The 24,720-nt window shown below is 45.1% G+C and overlaps 1 protein-coding gene across 1 annotated transcript in view; it reads right to left on the bottom strand.

The window, feature by feature from the left end:
- Positions 1 to 23,838, bottom strand: part of COL27A1 (collagen type XXVII alpha 1 chain) — a 256,481-nt gene extending 232,643 nt beyond the window's left edge. Inside the window, exons 1-2 of the mRNA XM_079961848.1 lie at positions 23,703 to 23,838; positions 14,484 to 14,554 (exon numbers count right to left, since the gene is read on the bottom strand). Of these exons, the coding sequence (XP_079817974.1) occupies positions 14,484 to 14,554; positions 23,703 to 23,773 (142 nt within the window). The 5' untranslated portion in view covers positions 23,774 to 23,838. The remainder of the gene's footprint in view (positions 1 to 14,483; positions 14,555 to 23,702) is intronic.
- Positions 23,839 to 24,720: the final 882 nt, after the last annotated feature.

Genomic DNA, 24,720 nt, shown 5'->3' with positions numbered 1-24,720 from the left:
TGAGAGCCTATGGTCAAAGATAATGGTAGTCATAGTCCAGCAATATGTGGAGGGCCACAGGTTCCCTATCCTTGGACCAGAGGAGCTCCAGGAGCCAATTCAGCATTTCCGGGGGCTTATTCAGCGTTATGATTCTACGTTTACTTTCAAGCCGAGATGTGCTTCGGATTATCACTCAAGGATTGGTGCCTGATCTCTCCCACTCACCAGTTCTACATTGCTTAACAAAGGGGTGGGGGGGACTGTGGCCCCCAGACTCCCTCCAGATGTTGGACTCCAACTCCCATTAGCCTGCATGGCCAATGGTCAGGAATGTTGGGAGACATTGTCTAGCAACATCAGAGGGATCCCCACTTCCCCACCCCCAAGTTTAGATCTTTAAAGGTTGGAACCATTACTACAAATTATGCCCAGAAGCCAGTGCAAGTTGTACAATATTGCTGTCACGTGTTCCAGCTGCCTGGTCCCTGAGCTGCTGCGTTTTTACACAAGTTGAGATTTAAACTTACGAAGTGAAAGTGAAAAACCCAAGGCTATTTTTAAGGCCTCTACCAAAACAGTCCAGGACATCCGGCCTCCTCCCCCTCCCCCTTCACAGTTACATATGACATGAAGTCCTCTGTATTCCCAGAGCCAGAAAGAAAAATCAGCAAACACAAATGAGAAGCCGCCAACTTCTGTTAGGCTGACATTTTGCCATCTCCTTGGGCCAGACGAGAAAGAGAAGAGCACAAATCCCTACAATGGGGGAAAACCTTGTAGTATATTTTATAAAACAGCTGAAAGGCAATTAGACCCTTTTCCCCTATACTTCCTGCTCACAAAGGGACCAGTGGGCGGGGGAGGGGGCAGTTTGCAAGTTTCCTTTTTGCTTCCAGGAATAATACAGACTTCATAACACAGAAGACTGCAGATATATTCCAGAGCCAAGTGGAAGGAGCATGGAAATTGTCACTCCTCTGCTTAATGCTGCAGAGAACAGGACTGACAGCTGCCATCAGTGTGATTTTTTTTGAAAGGTGTGTTTGCTCCTGAACAAGTGACTCTCTCCCCAAGAATACCATCCTGGAAGAGAACTCTGCCAACCTTTCTCTTTCTCAAAAAAGGGGTAATTGTGAGCATGGTGTTCCACTACACCAGGCAAGGGAAACTTGTGGCCCTCCAGATCATGTTTGACTTCAACTTTCATCATCCCTGGCTGTCTGGAACTGATGAGAGTTGGAGTCTGACAACATCTGAAGGCTGCATTGGTTTATACCATGGAAGGGTTCCTGCCCATGTGTAATGCTTTGCTTTCTTCAACAGTTCGGAAACGTCAATTGGTCCACAATGAGGTGGCTGGAATTATTGCAGGAGCCTGATAGTAGGCGCATACAACTGTGATCCTGCTCCAACTGCCCCAGTTATCTATATGTTGGACTGCGCTGTTGCTTGCAGGAAGTTCTGCCGTCCAAGCTTTTGGCTTTTGTGATTGGAGATGGGCTGCTTTGTGGGCTTCAGTTATAAAGTATTTTTTAACCTATGCTGATGCTCTGAAACACGGCCCAAGTCACTCAGAGACCTTTTCGTATATCAAGCGACATAACCAGTCTGAATTGTTGCTTTTGTTGCTGCTGTTTTGCACACAGTAAGCCCACAACTTATGCAGGGGTTACGTTCCAGGGATCGTGCCTAAAGCCCAAACTGTGTCCAGTCAAAACACATTGGGTTCATCAGCAGGTGAGATAGCAAAAGTCTTTTTTTTCTGGACGCTTGCTCCCTTTCTATTTATTTATTTATTTGTTCATTCATTCATTCATTTGCTTGCTTGCTTGCCAAGCGCATAAAGCTGAATACGTACAACTTCAATGTGTATAGGTTGAGGCCTTACTTTACTAACAATGTCCTAGCTTCTGTCTTACTGTTGTCTAGGAACATAGGAAAATGCCTTCTCCTGAAGTAAGACCTTTGATCCATCTAGCTCAGTAATGTCTGCACTGGCTGGCAGTGGCTCTCCAAGACAGGGTTCTCTCTCACCCCCCCACCCCACCCCCATGGAGATGCTGGGGCCTTCTGCATTCAAAGCAACTGCTCTGCCACTGAGTTACAGTCTTTCCCCATACAGTGGAACCTCGTGTTACGTACCACCCTCCTTATGAATGCTTTGGGTTACGAGCTCCGCTAACCCGGAAGTAGATGCTCCCGGTTGCGAACTTTGCCCTAGGATGCGAGCGGAAGTCGCGCAATGGCGGCGCGGCAGCAGCAGGAAGCGCCATTGGCGAAAACGCGCCTCATGTTAAGAACAGTTTCAGGTTACAAACGGACCTCCAGAACAAATTCAGTTCGAAACCAGAGGTACCACTGTATACCTTCCCATTGCCTCCCTCCCTCAAATATAAATCATATCACAGACAAAACAGACAAAACATCAACAGCCAGCAGTCTTTCCCCACCCACACACTTCCATCTTCCTCACCTCACTTCCATATGAGAAAACGAAAAAGGAGGAGGAATCAGTTGTTTACTGGAAATCAATAGCGCTAGCCTTGATCTGCAATGCAATGAACCAGCTTTGAACAGCTTATAGCCTCAGCCTAAATTTCCAAAGCCCTCTGCAAGCAGGGTGGTGGTGGCATATACAGTGGTGCCTCGCAAGATGAAAAGAATCCGTTCCGCGATTCTCTTCGTCTAGCGGTTTTTTCGTCTTGCGAAGCAAGCCCATTGACGGCTTAGCGGATTAGCCCTATTAGCGGCTTAGCGGCTTTTAGCGGCTTTTAGTGGCTTAGCGGCTTAGCGGATAAGCAGATAAGTGGCTTAGCGGCTTAGAAAAAGGGGGGGAGGGGAAAAAACCCGCAGGAACTCGCAAGACATTTTCGTCTTGCGAAGCAAGCCCATAGGAAATTCGTTTTGCGAAGCACCTCCAAAACGGAAAACTCTTTCATCTAGCGAGTTTTCCGTCTTGCGAGGCATTCGTCTTGCGGGGCACCACTGTAGCTCCATATCCATCTATCTATGAATTATAAATTCACACACTTTTGTCCTTGGTCCTGCCCACCACTGGCAAAAGACAGAATGCAGCCCTCAAGAGAGAGAAGGTTGCATACCCACACCCTAAACAATATTGGATCTGGTTAATCTAAAGCAGGCATGGCCAAACTTGGCCCTCCTGATGTTTTGGGACTACAATTCCCATCATCCCTGACCACTGGTCCTGTTAGCTAGGGATGATGGGAGTTGTAGACCCAAAACATCTGGAGGGCCAAGTTTGGCCATGCCTGTTCTAAAGAGAACACACACACACACACACACACACACACACACACACACACCTGCCTGAGCTTTGACATTGACTAAAGGGGCCCTGTCCACTGTAACTTTACCCTAGCTGTGAGTCAGGCACACACACTTCTTTGTGGTGGTTCCACAGCTCTAGAAAACTCACCCAGTTGAGTTTCAGCCAGCTACCTTGTTGCTGCCTTTTAAATGGAAACTAAAACACTTATTTTTTAAAAATCAAATGGGCTTTCAGTGGTTGATTTTGGCTGTTTTCAAAAGATTAATTTAGATAGTTGTATGTTAATTGTGTTGGATTGGATTGTTTTAATTAGTCATGTTTTATACAAGGGCCACCAACTTTTTTGGGCCAGGGGGCACATTTGGAATTTTCAGAAAATACTGTGGGCACCAAGTCACAAAATGGTTGCTGTGGAGAGGTGAGTGGGAAGGGGTGGGAGAGGTGTGTATTGTTTTGTTTTGTTCTTGCTTTCATTATGTATTTTGTGTTTTTTATCTTGTATTTTTATGCTGTGAATTACCCTGACATCTATGGATGATGGGAGGTATACAAATTTAATCAACAACACAACACAAAATGGCTTCTATTGGGGGAGGAATAGAGGGAATATCTATGGAAACTTTTTGAGAGCACCATGTTGGTGACCCTTATTCCATTCTGTTCCAGCCCCCATTTAGATGTCTTCTAAGAACTCTGCTATTCAGTCCTTTGCAATGTAATGGTTTTACTGACATTTTTTCCCTCTTACTGTAATCTTGTATACTGTATACTGATTTGCCATATTTTTTTTAATGAAAATGCGGTCTATACATATTTAAATAAATAAATAAGGTGGAGATGGTTACATGTGTGTCGCAGGGCCTACTGCCAGACTAGAAACATGTCAGCATTCCCTAGCTCCACTGGGAGTGGAAAAACATTAGTGAGAACTCCAGTACAGTATATTAATATGGCCATCCCCCAAAAGAGAGAGGGAAAAGAGCTAAATATTTCAGTCCTCCTTTTCTCAACGTTAGCATACAGCGCAGACTGAAAAATGTTTGCTTAAGTGATTTCGCCAGATGTTCATCTCTTACGTGAGGAAGTAATAAATCGGACAGGGAGGAGGGAGATTACATTTTATAAAAAAGCTAATACCACAGGTTCTGCTCCTCTCTCTCTCTCTCTTGCTTTATGTTTTGCAAAAATTGAAAAACAGACTCAGCTTCAAGAAACTTTCTTATTTTCAGTCTCCACACCTTTTTTCTCTCTTTCCTGCATATTTTAAAGCACAATTTTGCCACTCATATTGCTCCTAAAGTCACTGCTATATTGCTATAAACCCTTCCAGGAGCAAAAGAGGGAGACTAAGGAAAGTATCTGCCTGACATTACCAAAACAACAACAACCCACACACTTTTGATACAGAAGATGCAGAACAATACCACAAAGAATAGGTGTAGTGTTGCATAATAGTTAGAAAATGCATCTGTGGGGGTTTACCTGGTCCCCCCCCCCTGCTAAGATGGGGCTTTAAATAATCATTGTGTTGTAGCCAATAGCACAAGTCAAGGATAGGGAATCTTGTGGGAGCACATGTGAGGCCAGAGGCAAAGGTGGGAGGAGGGACAAACATAAATTTTACCTTTGAACTTTTGATGTGGCCTGAGGAAAGAGGGTATGGCTAGTGAGGCCATGTGGCCTGAGGTGAAGTCCAAGGGCCATACTGAGATGCCTGAAGAGCCATATTTGGTCCCTAGGCCTGAGGTTCCCCCCAACCTAGAAAAGTTTGTGGTGCATGCTTAGTTATGGCATATGTGAGGTGTCCACAGTAGTTTCCTCGATTTGTAAATGTGCCCAGAGATCCAAACAGTTGGCAACCACAGTTAGAATGTCATCCTAGGATCCAGCAAGACTTGGAGTTGAAATCCCACCTCAAACCACCTCAAACTCATTTGAACCAGTTACTTTGAGCATTCCAGAAAGGGCTGAATATTGTTACTAAGATATCACAAACACAGGGCTTTTGTTTAAAAACAACTTCAGCAGCAGCAGCAGCAGAAGCAACCCTGACTGGATTCTCCCTAGAAATGGATAATCCAAATTATATCAGGGGTGGCACGATATGGGCTGACATTTCCACTAGGGCAACTGATTCCACAATACATCCCCTTACTCTAGCCCTAATTAAACTCACAGGACTGTAGCAAGGTAATATTGTGGGGGGCGGTATAGGCTACCCTGTTTTACTTGGAGGAAGGCCTGGTCCAAATTGAACGAACAAATATTCTGAGTTCTCCCAGGTGGAGGAAATAGTCATGGAAGCCCAGCATCAGGTAGGATCCAGGCAATATTCACCACTATGGTGACACTTGCCCAAAGATCCTGACCATGCCAGATGCCTGTGTCTCTCAACCACCACTTAAATTCCCCACACTGCCCCAGAGCAGTGCTAGGGCAGGAGTATTGTGAGAAATTAAAGTGGCAGTTTAGACGCAGCACAGCAGCCAAGCTCTGATCCTGGCGCTGCTGCCCACCAGTGTTGGATAAGGCCACCAAGGCCCATTTCTGTAAGAGAGGACCACACTGCAAGGGTGTCTACATTAAAGCTTGAGACAGACCTGGTGGTGAGGCAGGGGGAGAGAAGAGACCTGAACAGCAAAAGGTCAAAGGCTTCAGCAACCTGTCAAGAGCCTTAAAACACTCGTTGCCTGCTGATGACACAGGAAGGTCTTCCAATGCTCTTAAACTTTGCACAAATCCAAGGGAGACTGTTTTGCTATTAAAGGAGAGGGAAAGGGGGTGAGCTCACCAACCAACAGATGTTTGGACAACGATGCATACCAACAAGGCAGCTGTGGCAATAGCACAGTGACTCCTTTTGGTTATCCTTAAAAGGGGGGACATCTCAGGAGTTCCTCCCGTCCTCAGATTTTATTTATTTCTTTACATTATCATTATCATTTAGATTTCTTACCCGTTCTTTGCCATAAGGTCTCATGGGCTAGTTACAAAAATGTAAAAAATACAGTATTAAAATCAATGAAAATTTACCATTAAAATAATGGTGTTGGTCCTAAGATTATATATGCTTATATAAAAGTGTGTGTCTGTTTTATGGAAAATCTCCCTGCCGCCAAACATCCCGTCCTCTGGATGGAAAGAAAAATAGACAAAGACCAAATAAATAAGCAAAGGGTGCAGTGTGTGTGTAATCAGAGGCCAGCATATGACGAAAGCTACACATTGAAAGTGCCAGACATACTTCTGTGAGGAGGGAATTTCACAGCTAAGGGGCTACCACAGAGAATGCCCTCTCCCAGGCCACTATTCCCCACAATTTTGAAGATGGTGGAGCTACCAAGAGGGCCCTCTCTGACAATCTTTACATCCAAGAGGGTCTATAGGGATGGAGGGAGTATTTCAGATATTTGAGGCCCAAGTCTTTTAGGATTTGAAACACTGAGAACTCACATAACCCCTGCGTTAAAGGGACTGCAACTGGTGGCCTCATTCTGGAGTACCCTGAATTGTGCCTAGAGGAAAGCAGGCCACCAGTTGCAGCTCTTTCAGCACATAAGTTATTCCTACCCTCCATTTCACCAGTGAAAATAGGGAGGTCCTGAAGAGGCTCCTCATGAGGCTGGAAGAACATTACCCGGCTGTGAGGTGTGGAGGCCGCTCCCTACAAAACCCTTTCCACTTGGCCTAGGGGGCTGGGCCCAGACTCACCAGCCCCACTGAAGAGGCTCCTCATGAGGATGGAGGAACATCGCCCAGCTGTGGGGCATGGAGGCCACTCCCTATAAGGCCCTTTCCACTTGGCCTAGAGGGCTGTGCCAAGTCTCACCAGCCCTATTATGTTAAATATGTATTCTGTAGTTGACCTCCTTTGTAATGTTCTATTTTGAAATCTTTAAGGTTTTAAACTACTATTTTAGTTTTCTATTATGTTGCTTTGACTGTATATACAGTACAGTGGTACCTCGGATTACAGATGCTTCAGGTTACAGACGCTTCAGGTTACAGACTCCGCTAACCCAGAAATAGTACCTCAGGTTAAGAACTTTGCTTCAGGATGAGAACAGAAATCGTGTGGTGGTGGCACGGCGGCAGCGGGAGGCCCCATTAGCTAAAGTGGTACCTCAGGTTAAGAACAGTTTCAGATTAAGAATGGAACTCCATATCGAATTATGTTCTTAACCCAAGGTACCACTGTATTTGACTTTTTTTCAGATTGTTTTATTGATTTATTGATTTAATATGCTGTAACCACTTTGATATTTTTCTTTAAAATATAAAGTGGTATAGAAATTATATATACACAAACACACATATATACTGGGGTAACCCAGTAATATGTGTGGGGTATAAATAGTAATGTATATAGTACAGTGGTACCTCGGTTTACGAACTTAATACATTCTGGAAGTCCGTTCTTAAATCAAAACCGTTCTTAAACCGAGGCGTGCTTTCCCTAATGAGGCCTCCCACCGCCGGTGCTCTTCCACCGTTCAGATTCTGTTCTTAGACCGAGGTAAAGTTCTCAAATCAGGACACTATTTCTGGTTTTGCAGAGTTTTGCAGAGTTTGTAAACCGAAGCATTTTTAGACCGGACTGTTCTTAAACCGAGGTACCACTGTATATGTATATAAAAACATAATAAAACATTAAACAAAAAAACCTTCCCTATACAGAATTGCCTTCAGACAGCTTGAGGGTCTGGTAACCCTTCCAACATTTCTCCAATGAAAATAGGGACGTCCTTAGAAAAAGTGGGACATTCCAGGATCAAATCAGAAACCAGGATGGCTGCTCTAAATCAGGGACGTCCCTGGAAAATAAGGACACTTGGAGGGTCTGGGTTATGTGAGTTCTTAGTGGACGACCACCATGTATCAATTACCACTATACTATTCTATCTACTCATCAATTACTGTTGTAATGGATTTCATGCAAGCACAGGCTTGTTGCTAAGTGACCACATCCAGCCAGACCTTGAGCTTATGAAACAGCCCTTAGAGACTTGTATTGCCTGTCATCAGCCCTTCAGCCATAGGTCATTGAGTGTTACTCAGTGTACAAGACAGTATGTTGCACAAACTTGTAGGAGTCCGTCTTTATTCATCCCTTCCTTTCACAGCTGTTTAGTGCAGTGGTTAGGGTGACTGAGAGAGACCCAGGTTCACATCACTGCTCTAGTACAGTGGCCATGTGACCTTCTCTACGGAGGGGCAGCCTTTAGTTCTAAAGTATCCTCTCTTTGAAGGGTGGTCTGGTTTCAAAATAAAGTACCCTAACAAAGGAAAACAGGAGGGCTTTGAAATTGCCCATCCATTGTGGACAACACTTGAAGAGCAGACTGAGCAAGCAAACAGGTCGCCTTGGTCACAGCCTTCTCCTACAAGGTGAGATGAATCAGCATATGCAAATTTTATGTAAATCTTGGTCCTCTAAGTTAAATAAAGTCTGGTGTAAAGACAAAGTACTGTAAGAAGGGAAAGAAAGAGGGACTGTCCATTATGTGTCACTATTGCATTTCTATTTAAAAGATAGTAATAATTTATTCATTTGCATCTGTACATCAACTTATGCACATTTTATGCAAATATGAATCCCCTTCTTTTATTACCTATAGGTGATCACCCTACCACCCAGCCATGAAACTCACTAGGTGACCTCAGCAGCCAATCAGTTCTGATTTTCCTCCACCCAGCTGCCAGTCTCACACCTGACTGGCCCAGTGGATGGGACAGGTTGCTCAGGTCCCCAACCTAAACCCCACACCCTCTGACATATCTTCATAGGCTTTATTTCCCCACCCAGGAATATATATACAGTGGTACCTCGGGTTACAGACGCTTCAGGTTACAGACAGAAATAGTACCTCGGGTTAAGAATGTTGCTTCAGGATGAGAACAGAAATCGTGCGGCAGCAGCGGGAGGCCCCATTAGCTAAAGTGGTGTCTCAGGTTAAGAACAGTTTCAGGTTAAGAACGGACCTCCAAAACAAATTAAGTTCTTAACCCGAGGTACCATTATATATATAGAAGTTTGATTGTTAAGTGTCAGTGCAGTGTGATAGTATTTTATTAAAAAGAACTAGGCCGACAAATGACCTTCCGGAAGGCAGCAGAGCCAACTATTCTCCGGCACAATGTCCCCAAGGGAATTGCCAGCAACAGATGAAACTCATTATAATATTGCTGGGCTGTCAGCCGAATGGAAAGCTCTGTGTGCCACCATCGTAAAGCAAAAGAGGAGACTAACAAGCAGAGAGAACACAGCATAGTAAAGCATGTTCTCTGAGGTCGAGCCATGCCATATGGCAATAGTGACCAACAGCTGGCCAGGGCCAGCCCCCACCCTAGCAATTTTTTGATGATTCCCTATGTGTCTAACCACATTCACACCACAAAGAACGCTGGAAGCTGTAGAGTTTCAGAGTGCTATAAGGAGGACCACCATTCCCCTCACCATTTCCATAGTTCCTCATGAAGAGGGACTGGTTATTAAACGACTCAGGGAAATGTAATTGTACAAGGGGTCTCGTAAGAATTCTCAGCACCCTTAGCAAACTACAGCTCCCAGAATTATTTGGCGGGAAGCCATGGCTGTTTAGAACAGTATCCCAGTGCTTTAAATGCATGGGGTGAATATGACCTCTGTTTCCAAAGATAAGGAACTTAAGACCACAAAAAGAGTCCTGCTGGATCAGGCCAAAGCCCATCTACTCCACCACCCTGTTCTCACAGGGGCAAACCAGATGCTGCAGTGGAAAGTTCTCCAGCAGAACCTCAGTGCAATATTGCTGTATCTGCTAGTGATTCCCAGTAACTGGGATTTGGAGGCATGCTGCCTCAGGAGGTATCACTAGAGTACTGCCATTGTGGCCAGCAGCCACTGGCAGCAGGAGCAGCGCTTGGGGGAGTGAGGAGACCCTCACACTGCCATTATAAATTGTAATCTGGTCAAAGGAGATTAGCAGGCCTGATGGGTGTCCTGCCAGATCTCTGTAGGCCCTTTGGTGCCCACAGACTAGAATCCCCAACACTGCAGTAATCCAGCCTGGCCACTATTGAGGCACAGATAACTGTGTCCATATGCTCTCCTTAAGAAGATAAGCAGAGCCCTGCAGGATCAAGCCAAAGGCCCTTCCGCCTTTCTCTTCCAACCACCCACATATGCTGAGATCACCACCCCAGTCTACATCTGTATATGAAATCGCATTGCTCTTACACATGGAATTATTTTAAACTGTTTTATATATGGAACTGATTTTTTTAATGTAATAATTGCAATTGCTTATTTGTTTTATAATTACATGTTTTATTGTTGTAATCTGTTCTGGGGTCTTAGGGTGAAGGGTGGGTAATAACTCAAATTAATAATAAATAAATAGTCTGGCATCCTGCAATCACAGTGGCCAACAAGATGCCCATTAAGGGAACCCCGCAAGCAGCACCTGAGTGCAACAGCAGCTCTCCCCACTTGTGATTCCCAGCATCTGGCATTTAGAGGCAGTTACTGCCTCTTACATGGGACACGGGTGGCGCTGTGGTCTAAACCACAGAGCATAGGGCTTGCCAATTGGAAGGTTGGAGATTCGAATCCCCGTGACGGAGTGAGCTCCCATTGCTCGGTCCCTGCTCCTGCCCACCTAGCATTTCAAAAGCACGACAAAGTACAAGTAGATAAATAGGTACCACTCCAGTGGGAAGATAAACGGCGTTTCAGTGCGCTGCTCTGGTTCGCCAGAAGCGGCTTAGTCATGCTGGCCACATGACCTGAAGCTATACACCAGCTTCCTCGGCCAGTAAAGCGAGATGAGCGCCGCAACTCCAGAGTCGGCCACGACTGGACCTAATGGTCAGGGGTCCTTTACGTTACAGCGGAGGGACAGCAACTTGAAAGGAAGCTGTTGCTTCAGCAACGAAGCAGCTCAGCCGGGAATTTTACAAAGGAACTGGAGGGTCCCACCCCTTCCTGGCTTACAGGCCCGGATCTGGGCAGGTACTTCCATGCATTTCCCCTTCCTCCTGAATAGCCTCGCATGCAGCTAGCCAGGCTCTTTGGAAGTGGCTCTGATGCTCCTGTGTGGCTCACTGTTTCCTCTGCTTCTGTGCCCTTCAGGGACACAAGACGGGCAGGTCTGAAAGCCGGGCAGGAACCGAGGCAGCTGGTTGTTGGGTTGTGGGGAGGGGAATGTCAGTCCTGGAGCAGGGAAACTCAGATTCAATGTGGAGACCTGCTGGAGGCAGTGAAGAATGGTTCCTTTGGGCAACTGGTACACTGCCCAACCAACCTGTCTGCCCTCAGCTAGACCCCACTCACCAGACTTCTTACCTACAACCAGTTCAAGAGGCAGCTCTGCATTTCAGCTTCCTCTCTCTTAGCCTTGGAGAACTCAACAGGGAGGAGGATGGGAGCAAAACTAGAATTAGTTGGCTCTGCCTGTCATTGTGTCTGGCTCCACCTATTTTTGGGCCTTCCTCCATGCTAGTCCCAATGGCAAAGAGCCACCACTGACTGGCAAGTCTGGCTCCCCTTGAGGAGACCTGGGGTTTGAGATCTAGACTGGGGCTGAATCTTGACACCCCCTAACATTTTGGAAGTGGAACATGTAGCAGCAGCAGAAACAAGAAGACCCACTAACCACATATTCAGCCTGCAGCCACTTTGAATGGGAGAAAACCCATTCTCTCTTGTAGCAGAAAGAGTGCATTTTTCCTACTCCTTCCCTCCATAACTCAGCAAACCCATTCCATATGGCATATGGAATGTGTTTGCTGAATTATAAACCCTCTTCAGTGAAGGCAGGGAAAGAGGAGGAAATGGTTCTGAAGGACAAGCAAAGAGGCCAAGCAATGACCTGCATTAATGGGAAGATGAGAAGGACCTATACACCATCTACTTCGCAGAGTGAGGCAGAAGAAAGAATGTCTGGATCTCCTGGGAGATCACAGCATGATTTGCAGTAGATTGGTCAGTTTCCAGTGTCCAATTGCTTAACTATGACAGCAACAAAATGACTCATTTTTTCAATTATGTTGACAAAATGAATAGGGGAACCAGGAGTGGAGGACCATGAGGTCTGTTCAAATCTGCCACTGAAAACATATTTCTGTGCTTAAAGTTGCTTAATTCTAACATCGGTATACATTTTTTGCACCAGGTTTAATTTGATGGATCTTGAGATTCTAGCACAAATGAAACAAGATAGATTCTGCAAGCATAAAGTTTGCTCACTCCTGAGTTCTAGTTCAAACTTCAGGAGTGATGGATGAGCAAGGATAGAGGGATGCTTGAGGTTTGCAGCCATTGGAGACCATCATTCATTAGTATTTTAGAGCCCAATGCTGCCATTCTAACCCCACTTATCCGGGAATAGGGCCCACTGAATTCAGTAGGCCTTCACCTCTGAGCAGTGTTAATGATAATGATAATAGATATGGGATGCACCAATAAGAACATTAAGTGCAAGTCACGACCATCAATTCAAGTACAACCACCTGTAAACAATGCAGAACCAGCAGCAGGCAGGAAGGCCATCATTCAGTGGCAGAGCATGTGCTTTGCATGCAGAAACTCCCATGTTCAATCCCTGGCATCTACAAGTAGAATAGGGGGAGTCCTAGGTGTGAAACCCTGGAGAGCCACTGCCAGTCAGTGTAGACAATACTGAGCTAGATAGACCAATGGTCTGAAATGACACAAGGCAGCATCCTAACACCACCAGCCTTCAACTACTTGATGTGTTGTCAACTAAGTTATGGTTCAATCAAAGATGAGTTGTCCCAGCTGCACATTACTATCAGATTCTTTTTCGCAGGGCAAGAGTCCAAGAAGACCTTGCAGGTGCAAGGTGAGCTTGTATACATATGCAGCAGACTTCCTCCATTTCTAACCACCGAGCATCCCAACCCTACCGAACATAATTATCTGGTGAGGGGAAAGTGGGTAACTTTCACCTCTAGTGGATATCTGGAGAAAGCCATGCACAGTATTAGTACAATAGCACACTATGCCTTTTCCAACTTAATCCACCCCATAAGTAGGGTGGCCACACAGCCTGCTTTAGAGGATGGCCCTCTATTTGAAGGCATCCTCTGAAGGACTCACCAGCCTAAGCCCAACATAAAGGTAAAGAATCATCAGAAGCAGCAGCAAGGGCCACAAAGTTTCCCAGCAACCGTAGCACCTGGGCAGCAGACTGAGGTGGCACTGGGGTCACCTGGACACAGCCTCTCCCACTAGGGTAAAACACATTGCATATCTATTTAAATGGCAATTATTTCTAAATTTACTGATGAATACAGGGTTGTATCCAACTAAGTAGAGCCACTGAAATTAATGAACCTAAGTTAGACATGTATGTTAATTTCAACAAGTCTACCCTGAGTAGATCTAACACTGGATACAACCCATACTTGTTAGAAGCTACAAATTTTGTTCAAATTTTTGTCCTCTTCCATCTTCTTTTCCCCCTAATACACAAGCCACTACTCTAACCATTACCATGTATCAAGGCACTGCACATTGCTGGACATCTTTATCCCTATTCATGTGAGAGAAAAGCATGGTTCTGCTTTAACTGCTGCCCCGTGCATCATATCTTTCTCTCACAGTGACGTGTTGGCTGCAGTTGTGTGTGAAGAAAACTTAATATCTGAGCTTTGGCTCACAAGTAGGAGCTCCATGCAACTGAAACACCTGGTTGTGTGTCCTGATTGGGCTACCCCCCCTACTCAAGAACAGCAGCTCACATGCTGGGTTTTGTTCTTCTAAAACATATGGATGTGGGGAAAGCAGATGCACTCGGGGATGGCTGAAAGGGTAGCCCTGCTCCTCTCCCTGTACACTCATTCCCCTACACAGGAGTAGCAAGTGTTCTGTGGCACACAGAAGCACAACCAGGTAGGAATTCCTTGTTAAACCAGGGGTCGCTAAAATGGTGCCTGTGAAAGCTATGGTACCCTTGGTTGTTTAGGTGGCCATGTTTTTTCCTCTTGAAAAGTACATAGAGCTGAAGAGGAAGTTGGAAGAGTGGCGTTCTCAAGGCGCAGATCAGAGGACAGAGGGTGCCCACCCCTGCTTTTATGTTTTCTACTTTGCCTTGAGTGCTTCAAGCAGAAAAGCAATCAATGGTTTGCTTGATAAAAGATTTCTCCTCAGCCACCAACCCGCTACCAAAGTGGGTGGGAAAGGACTCTCAAAATTGAAATTTACCTTCAGGACCTCCCTGTGTGAATCCTAGGAAACAGGTGAAATAGAAAACGGTCCAGAGAAAAGGGAATCCCCTAAGAAGAAGGAAACACAAAAATTACTTCAGTTTCAAAATATCTTCAGATAGAAACTTGCAGCAACAGGTCACCAGCTAAAGAAAAGGAGAATAAGGTTAGCAAGCTGAGCCTGTAACAAAAAAGGCAATAAATTAACCAGGATTCTATTGGCACACAGTGATCCACAACCTTCCCATAGGAGCACATTGGCTGGTTTACATTGGTTGTAGGCAGCCAGCAGCATTTGAGCCTGAAACATGAAGGAGAGTCACAACATCACAGGAAAAGTGTGAGAGGGAGGGGAGAGAGAACCTGCTTCCAGGAAAACACTGGCAACACCCCCCCTCCTCTCCCCATTTCCATGGAAAAAGCAAACCCAGCTTTCAATTATCAGGCCTGTAACTGACAGGGGCAAACTTTCAAAACGGGGTTTTCCTTGTTTATATTTTTCCTTTTATTAGGTTTGCTGAGCGCACAGCCCTCTAGGTGTAGACCACTGGCCATGCTGAAGGGGCTACCAGTGACATCAGGCAGGCCACAGTTTCCTTGTCTTATAAGAAATGCTTGCTTCCCAGCTAGTGGGAAGGTGGGGGCTGGATGCAGCCAGCAGGCTAAGTTATTCTCTTACACACACACACACACACACACACACACACACACACACACTGCCAGGTTTGGCACGTGGGTGACTTGCTGGTTGTTGGTGCTTACAAACTTTTGGCCCAGTGTTTTGGCTTGTATATGACACCAGATGAAGGACAGGTTGAGCCCAAATAAGTCCATGGGTCAGAGGTTCCCCATCACTGGTTTATCCTCCCTGCCCCTTCCCAACACACACACCTCCATGCTCCCACCCATGCTTACAAACATGGTTCTGGAGGTCACAGATGACCAGCTGGCCGTGCACTTAAGAGCTGATATGTTACAGGTCTGAGTGACCAATGCATTACTGAGGGGAGACGGGGGATGGTCGGGCTGTGCCCCATTTGCCACCAGGGACCTCTGCAATTGCCTACCTAGGTGTTGGGTTCTGAAGGCCTTCCAACAAAGCCACAGCAGCCATCAGTCAACATGTGCCTTGGCAAGAGAGAGGGTGAAGGGGGTGGCAATGCCTGACCCTTAAAGATGTTTTCTAAATGTGCTCTTAGGTTTCCTTCTGTTTTTTGCTTGGCGGCAGGGGAGGGAGCTACTGTTTTATTTGCTATTGCAGGCTTGCTTCTTTTTAGTTATATCAATATCTATTATAATGCTTGAAAACCACTTAGAGACTGCCTTGCTGTTAAGAAGCAAAAATATAAATATCAGGTGGTGGTGCTCTAGCTCTGGATAAGCTGAAACATTATTTTTATTGTTTTTTATAATAATTTTTATTAGTTTTCCAATTTTAAAACAAAACAACCACAACAACATAAAAACACATCGACAAATACAAACAAACACACAAATATAAGTTCTTAACCTCATTTTCATAAGCCTCCTTTCTCGGACTTCCCCATACCTCACCCTTTTTACATCCTTATTTTACAATTTTTCAGCAACCATTTTAGCCAATTAAATTTAAATTTGTTATCTTTCTCCATTTCACCTTAAATCATCAAACATTTTCAGCTGTAATTCTGCATCTTCCTTCCCCTTGACATTTTAACACTCATCAATATTATAACAGTTCTTAAGATAAGCTTTAAATTTCTTCCAGTCTTCCTCCACTGTCTCTTTCTCTTGGTCGCGGATTCTGCCAGTCATTTCTGCCAATCCCATAAAGTCAATCACTTTCGTCTGCCATTCTTCCAGTGTGGGGAGTTCTTGTGTCTTCCAATACTTTGCTAGAAGGATCCTTGCTGCTGTAGTGGCGTACATAAAAAAAGTCCTATCCTTCCTTGACACCAATTGGCCGACCATGCCCAAGAGAAATGCCTCTGGTTTCTTATGAAAAGTACATTTAAGTACCTTCTTAATTTCATTATAAATCATTTCCCAAAAGGCTTTAATCTTTGGGCAGGTCCACCAAAGGTGAAAGAAGGTACCTTCAGTCTCATTACATTTCCAACATTTATTATTGGGCAGATGATAAATCTTCGCAAGTTTGACTGGGGTCATGTACCACCTGTAAATCATTTTCATAATATTTTCTCTTAGGGCATTACATGCCGTGAATTTAATACCGGTGGTCCATAACTGTTCCCAGTCAACAAACATAATGTCATGACCAATGTCCTGTGCCCATTTAATCATGGCTGATTTAACTGTCTCATCTATTGTATTCCACTTCAGCAACAAATTGTACATTCTTGATACATTCTTAGTATTGGGTTCTAACAGTTCTGTTTCCAATTTCGATTTCTCCACCTAGAAGCCAATTTTCCTGTCTTGTTTAAAAATTTCCATTATTTGGTAATAATGAAGCCAATCTCGCACCTTGGGCTTTAATTTCTCAAAACTCTGTAGTTTAAATTCACCACTTTCTTGTTCTAAAATTTCAGAATATTTCGGCCATTTGGATTCCATGTTAAGTTTCTTCACCTCCTTAGCCTCCATAGGTGATAACCACCTAGGAGTTTTATTTTCCAACAAATCCTTGTACCGAATCCAAACATTATAATAATGCTTTCCTAACAATATGGTTTTTGAAACCCTTGTGAACTTTAACCTTGTCATACCATAAATATGCATGCCAACCAAACCTATTGTCAAATCCTTCCAAATCCAGAATATCTGCATTCTCAAGAAGTAGCCAATCTTTCAACCAGCAGAAAGCTGCCGATTCATAGTACAGTCTCAAATCCGGCAGGGCAAACCCCCCTCTTTCTTTTACATCAGTAAGTATCTTAAATTTTATTCTGGGCTTTTTGCCCTGCCAGATAAATTTAGATATATCTTTCTGCCACTTCTTGAAACAGTCTAGTTTGTCCACAATTTGTAATGTCTGAAACAAAAATAACATTCTAGGCAATACATTCATTTTGATCGCTGCAATTCGGGCTAACAAGGAAAGCTTCAAATTCGACCATATTTCTAGATCTTTCTTTACCTCTGTCCAATATTTATCATAGTTGTCTTTAAATAAGTTCACATTTTTAGATGTCATGTTAATCCCCAAGTATTTTACTTTCTTTACCACCATTAACCCAGTTTCATTTTGGAATCTCTCTCTTTCAGCATTTGTTAAGTTTTTTTCCAGAACTTTAGTTTTTAGTTTGTTCAACTTAAATCCTGCCACCTGACCAAAAAATTGAATTAACTCTAAAACTCTTTTTGTACTAGTGTCTGGCTCTTGTAAAGTCAATACTAGGTCATCTGCAAATGCCTTCAATTTATAATGTTTAGCTCCGACCTGAACTCCTTTTACCAGCTGGTCCCCCCTGATCATGTTCAACAAAACCTCCAGGACTGATATAAAAAGTAATGGGGATATCGGGCACCCCTGCCGTGTCCCTTTTTGTATGGAAAGTTCGTCAGTAACCACATTGTTTACTATTAACTTAGCCTTTTGTTCAGAATATATTGCACTTATACCATTTTCAAACCTTTGACCTACCCCCATCCCATGGAGATTCTTCTTCATAAACTTCCAAGAGATATTATCAAAGGCTTTCTCCGCGTCCACAAAAATCAGGACTGCCTTCGTGTTAATATTTACAGTTAGCAGTTCCATAATATCAATTATGTTCCTTACATTATCTGATAAGTGTCTTCCTGGGAGAAAGCCTGCCTGGTCCTTATGAATCTCCTCCATTAAAACCCTCTTCAGTCTTTTTGCTAAAATATCAGCAAATATTTTGTAATCCACATTAAGTAATGATATAGGGCGGTAATTCTTGATCTGGTTTTTTTCAGTTTCAGTCTTTGGTATAAGTGTGATGAAAGCTTCTTTCCACGATTCAGGTGCCTTTTTCCCCTCTAATATTTCGTTACAAACCTCCTTAAGCGGCTGTACTAACCATTCTTTCAATGCTTTATAATATCTGGAGGTTAGTCCATCTGGTCCTGGAGATTTCCCTAGTTGCATATTTTGAATGGCACCCTCCACTTCTTGGTCTGTTATTTTCTCATTTAAGATCAACATACTTTGTTGCGAAATTTTTTGTAATCCATATTTCTTAAGAAAATCTTCCATATCTCCTTCATTTTCCGGCCCTTGTGCATATAATCTCCTGAAATAACTCTGAAAACAATTACTAATCTCATTTGGTTTAAAAATGTTCTTTCCATCCACCTCCAGGCTTGTGACTGTATTTAGTTTCTGTCTCTTCTTCAATTGCCATGCTAGAAGTTTGCCACATTTATCCGCTGATTCAAATGTCCTCTGTCTCATTTGCTTAATTTTCCATTCTATCTCCTGGTTCATCAATTCCATATATTGAAACATTATTTTTATTGTTAGGCAAAGAGCATGCAGAAGATCTCAAGCTCAATTCCTGGCTGGAAATGACTTCAGCCTGAAACTCTGGAAAGCCAGCGCTGGGTTTGATGAACCAATGGGTCTGGCTCTGTATAAGGCAGCTTTACATGTATACGTTTCCCCATAATGCCAACCATCCACCTGCGCGCGCTCTCTCTCTCTCTCTCTCTCTCGTGCGCACACTTGGTCTCTCTTCCCCTTCCTGTTGATAAATCTTAGGCTTCCCTTTTCCAGCTCAGTCCCTTTCCACTTCTCTCTTCCCCCTGAAAGCTGCAATCATCCACCTCTCCGATTCAGAGCCAGCTCTAAAGCCAAGCAGGTGTTTCCCCTGCAAAAAGCAAACGCCTAGCTCCTGGGGGAGAAAACCCAACAGAGATGGCAGGCAGGTATACCTGGGCAAAAAGGAGGAGCCGTTCCGAGGCTTTCAGACATGCTGAAGCAAAGTCTGGGCAAAACAGAAATCTTTCTCTCTCTTTCTCTCTCTTCCCCACCACCACTACTTTTCTGCAGAGTCAGTCATAGGCAGACTCACACAATCTGCCAAATATGCATTTAAAGATTAGCTTGTGCTGAGGACGTAACCAGAGCATGCAGATATCGGAAGCTATGTTACACCAGGCCAGGCTGTCATCTACTACTCAGACTAGTAGCAGCTCTCCAAGGTCTCAGGCAAAAGTTGCTTTGCTACCTGATCTCTTTTAACTAGCAGCACTCTCTGTCTCAATAAGAGGTACTTCACTTGCACACTCCCTTAGAAGAGAAGGCCCACAGCTCAGGAGCAGAGCACCTGCTTTGCATGCAGAAGATCCCAGGTTCAATCCTGAACCTGAAGAGTCGCTGTTGGTCAGGGTAGTTGACACTGACCTCAATAGATCAATGGTTTGCTTAGTAGAAGGCAGCTTCCTTAGCTCCTAATTAATTCAAAACAGGGGGCTGGAATGCTTTATGCTTGGGGGAAGTGCAACAGTTCAGTATTATCTGAGTGGCAGAGCACCTACATTGCATGTAGAAGGTGCCAGGTTCAATCCCTGGCACCTCCAGAGCGGAAATCCCTGCCTGAGAAGACTCTGGGCAGCTGCTGAGGTCTGTAGACAGTGCTGAGCTAAATGCACTCGTTGTCTGACTTGGTGTAAGACAGTGTTCTGTGTTCCAGTTTCTGCTGAGCATACGATTGAGCCATCCTGCAATAGTTTGCTGCTGCCCTTTTCCACCTGGTGCCGTCAAGATGTTGGACTGCAACTCCCGTGAAATCTGTCCAGAATGGCCAGTGCTCAGGTGTGATGGGAACTGGAGTCCAAAAGACCTTAAGAGTGCTGGTGAAGCCTGGACAACTGTGGCCAATAGCTCCTCAGTGAGGAGGGTCTCATAACTGGAGGCTGAACTTTGGACCTTCCACCTGCAAAGCAAATACTCCAGCACTGAGTTTTGCTCCACCGCAACCAGCATTGCCCCCTGACTCTGATTGGCAGCAGCTCTCCAGCATCTCAGGCCAAGTTTTTCCCCGCCAGAGGTTGAACATGGGACAGTGGGACCTTCTGATTGCAAAGCATGCTCTTTGCCGCTAAGCTATAGATACTCCTAATGAACAACAGGAAGTTATACTAAGTTTGACCATTGGTTCAACCAACTCAATACTGTCTACACTGACTGGCAGCAGCTCTGCAGCAGACACTGCCAGACCCACCTGAAGATGTTGGAGACTGAACCCGTGACCTTCTGCATGCAAAGCATATGTCTCCAGGAAGCATGACACATTTTGGGGAAGGGATGTTATAGATTCTGAAAGCAAGAGGTCTTCTTGCACATCTAATCCTTCCCCTCCCCAGCACTTCTGCATCACAGGCCCAGGATCCATGCTTAGGATTGCTGCCTAGGTGACTGTGAGGTTTAACGCTTTGCTACCTGTCCCTGCCCCCACCTCCTGACGGGAGATGAAGGTACATGAACACAACCTTCTGATGCAGAAAACTATTATTAGTTACTGTTTTTTTGCCAATGATGAGCAACTCAAAAGAAGAGGGCACAATCCCTGTACCACATTCTCACATAGACAAAAGTCATCTTAATAATTCAGGAATCCTTCCTTCCTTCCTTCATCTCATCTCAGGGAGCTAAGAAAGGCCTTTTAAATAAGTTCACTGCCCGCCCACCCATTCCAGGTTCTTACATCTCCCTCTTTCCTCCTCCACCAAAGTAGACAGTATAACACACACACATACATACACCTTCCATCAACCTTTTCCAGACCTTTGCATTTCAATCTTCTGACAGTCCTGCCTGGGAGCAGTTGGTGTTTTTTTAAAAAAAATCACTCCTTTTTGCCCTTAGCCAAAGCAGATTTTCCCCAAAGTACACTAAAACTACATACCCTTACATGTCAACACACACACCCCTCCCATGGCCAGATATCACACCTCTCTGCCTGTTCCTTGGTCAGGGATACAGTTAGGTCATTTGAGGCTCTCAGATGTTTGATGGTCTGACCTGCCTCTGTCCCATTAAGATGGAAATGTACTTTGCTTCAAATGGCATTAGGAGGGGAACCCACCATTGGAGGGCAATGCGTATTGGTTTGTTTACTTCAGGATTGTTCATTCTGCCAGGCAGGAGACCAGACCTGTGCCTATTCTGATAGTGCCACTCTCCTTGATCAGATAGAGAAAGAGATCTCCTTATCCTCAGATCTTGCATCTCTGATGAGAACTACAGTTAGGAAATTTTATACTCTAGACCTGAGGAACTTACAGCTCTTGCAGCCTGCTTTCTTTTTTCCCTCGCTTGCTTCAGATTGTCTTATGGGAAGAGTGGGTCTTTGGGGTCTTCAGGGGCAAAGAACAAGCTGCAAGTTCCCTAAGCATAAGCAGGGATGGCTTATCACATCTAATGCACACCACCATCTAAAGACGGTTGGTGGGTGGGCCATTCAGTCTACAGTCTCCACTTTTTAAAGTGGGGTTTCCTTTTAGTCCCAACCTGTACCTGAAATGAATTTGAAATTTGTATGATTTATATATACATATTGTATATATGTGTGCATGCAAGTGTATGTATGTGTATAATGGTATATACGTGTGTGTGTTGTGTGTGTGTGTGATGTTATAATAGTTCATGTGTGTTTTAATCATTTGGTGATGTTTAATGGGAAGCATTAATGTTTAATAGGGACGTGGGTGGCGCTGTGGGTTAAACCACTGAGCCCAAGACTTGCCGATCAGAAGGTCGGCGGTTTGAATCCCCGTGACGGGGTGAGCTCCCGTTGCTTGGTCCCAACTCCTACCCACCTAGCAGTTCGAAAGCACGTAAAAGTGCAAGTAGATCAATAGGTACCACTCCAGCGGGAAGGTAAACGGGGTTTCCGTGCACTCCTCTGGTTCTCCAGAAGCGGCTTAGTCATGCTGGCCGCATGACCCGGAAGCTGTACGCCGGCTCCCTTAGGCAATAAAGCGAGATGAGCGCAGCAACCCCAGAGTCGGCCACAACTGGACCTAATGGTCAGGGGTCCCTATACCTTTACTGGGAAGCAATTCATAATTGAAATGAAGTGACACAGGAACATAAGAAGCTGCCTCATACTGAGTCAGACCATTGGTCCGTATAGCTCAGTGTTGCCAACACTGACTGGCAGCAGCTGCCCTGGGTTCTGGGCAGGGGACATTCCCAGCCATACCTGGAGAGGCCATTGGAGATCAAACCTGGAACCCTCGGCAATGCAGAGCAGATGCTCTTCCCATAAATCCCTCCCCATGAACATGAATAGATTCCAGTCCTCGTGGTTCTGTATAAGGGGCTGAATTAAAGAGGAACAATATAGGGTGCTGCCTAACACCAAATCAGACTATTGGTCTGTTAAGGTCAGCATTACCTAGACTGGCTGAAAAGGCAGGGAGGGGTTTTTCCCAGCTTGACCCAGAAAAGGTGGGGATGATGCTCCATCACTGTGCTACACCTCTTCCCCTATGAAGTCATGAGACTCAACAGTGTGTTGCAGCAGTAAAAAAGGTGAATGTTATTTTAGGCTGCATCAAGGGAAGTAATAATCATGCTCTCTTCTACCTTGGTCAGACCACACCTGGAGCAGTGTGTCCATTTCTGGGCACCACAATTTAAGAATGATATTGGAACGTGTGCAGAGGAGGGCAACCAAGATGATCAAGGGTCTGGAAACCAAGCCTTATGAGGAACAGTTGATGGAATTGGGTATGTTTAGCCTGGTAAAGAGGAGATATGATACCATCTTTAAATACTTGAAGGCCTATCACATGGTAGATAGAGCACGCTTGTTTTCTGCAGCTCAGAACGGCAGGTCCCAAACCAGTTACTTCAACTTTCAAGAAAGGAGACTAAACATCAGGAAGAAGTTTTTGATGCTAGGAGCAGTTCAGCAGTGGAATGGTTTCCTTCAGAAAGTGGTGGACTCTCCTTCCTTGGAGGTTTCTAAGAAGAGGTTGGATGGCCATCTGCCATGGATGCTTTAGCTGAGGTTCCTTCTTTGCAGGGGTTGGACTAGATGACCCAGGGGGGTCCCTTCCAACTCTGCAATTCTAAGATTCTACTAAATCAAATAAATAAAATTATCTAACTGCACCATTGGGCAAGGTACAATCCTCCATTTACTTTTTCTTTTTTTTAAGGTGGTTTAAGAACCAGCCTCGCTGCGTTTGGGAGCAAATTCTGCTGCAGGGGGGCGCGCGGGGGGGGGTTGCCACACACACACACAGCAGAAGCACTCGTGCCCCTACCATTCTCACCTCCAGCCTTTCTACTCACCCCCTGCTCGCTGCTGCTGCTGCGGCCGCCGCTGCTTTGAGTTTGGAGAGCGGTGCTAATTCCAGCTTCATCACGTTTTAGTGCATTGTTTCGCTGCGATCCCTCAGAAAGCTGCCTTGGGGGCGCATCCTTTTCCCCTCGAACCCCCCGCCTGCCTGCCTGCCCGCCCTCCTCCCACCCTCCCTCCCTCGGACGGGGCTCTTCAGCTCCGCAGCCCCAGAGATCCCCTTTCGCCTCGTTCCCGTTGCGCTCGCGCTCTTCGCTGCAGTCCCTTGGTCGCTGGCGGAGGAGCAGGACTTTTAAATCCCATTTAAGTCTCCGATCGCGGGTGCCTTGGGAAAAAAGGAGGGGAGGAAGGAGAGACGAAACGGCACATTGGGAAGCGAAGCGCCCGCATGATCGCCGGACGCGGGTGTCGCCGCCGCCGCCGCTGCAGCCTTAGAATGGGATCCCGACACGCGTCTCCTTTCTCTCCCTCGCACCCACCCTCTTAAAAAAAAAAAAGAAATCTCAGTTGTGGGGGGGGGGTATACGATCCCCCCTCTTTCTTTCCTTCCCGACCTCTAGGCACAGGGACTTTGCTCAGCTATTGCCTGGTGGCGGTAGAGCAGGCGCGCACGAGTGGAGACGCTTTCTGCTTTTGCAGATGCAGATACCGGTGTTCTTCCGCCACAAGGAACTCGCCTCTGGACTTTGGAAAGAGGAAAAAGGAAGATTTGGAGCAGTGAAGGAAAAAAAGGTTTGGGGTGGGTTTTTGGAGTTAAAAAACAAACCAAACCAAAAGCAGCTCCGTGCAGCTGCTGCTCTTTTCTGCCCTCTAGTGTAGACACGCGGGAGAGCGCTTGGGAAAGTTGCAAGTCGAAGGAAGGCTTTAAATTATATATGTATATATAGGTACATAACATAGAATCGTTCCATGGTTGTAGATATAAATGCTGCCTCAATTTTTTTGCAAATATATGTATTGCACATACGTATGTTGCAAAAAAAAGGAGGGAGGGTACCTCTGGAGCACTTT

The sequence above is a fragment of the Podarcis cretensis genome, assembly GCF_951804945.1.
Source record: "Podarcis cretensis genome assembly, chromosome: Z".
Lineage (NCBI taxonomy): Eukaryota > Metazoa > Chordata > Lepidosauria > Squamata > Lacertidae > Podarcis > Podarcis cretensis.
Note: the sequence above shows the minus strand (reverse complement) of the source record. Positions and strands in the feature narration are given on the sequence as shown.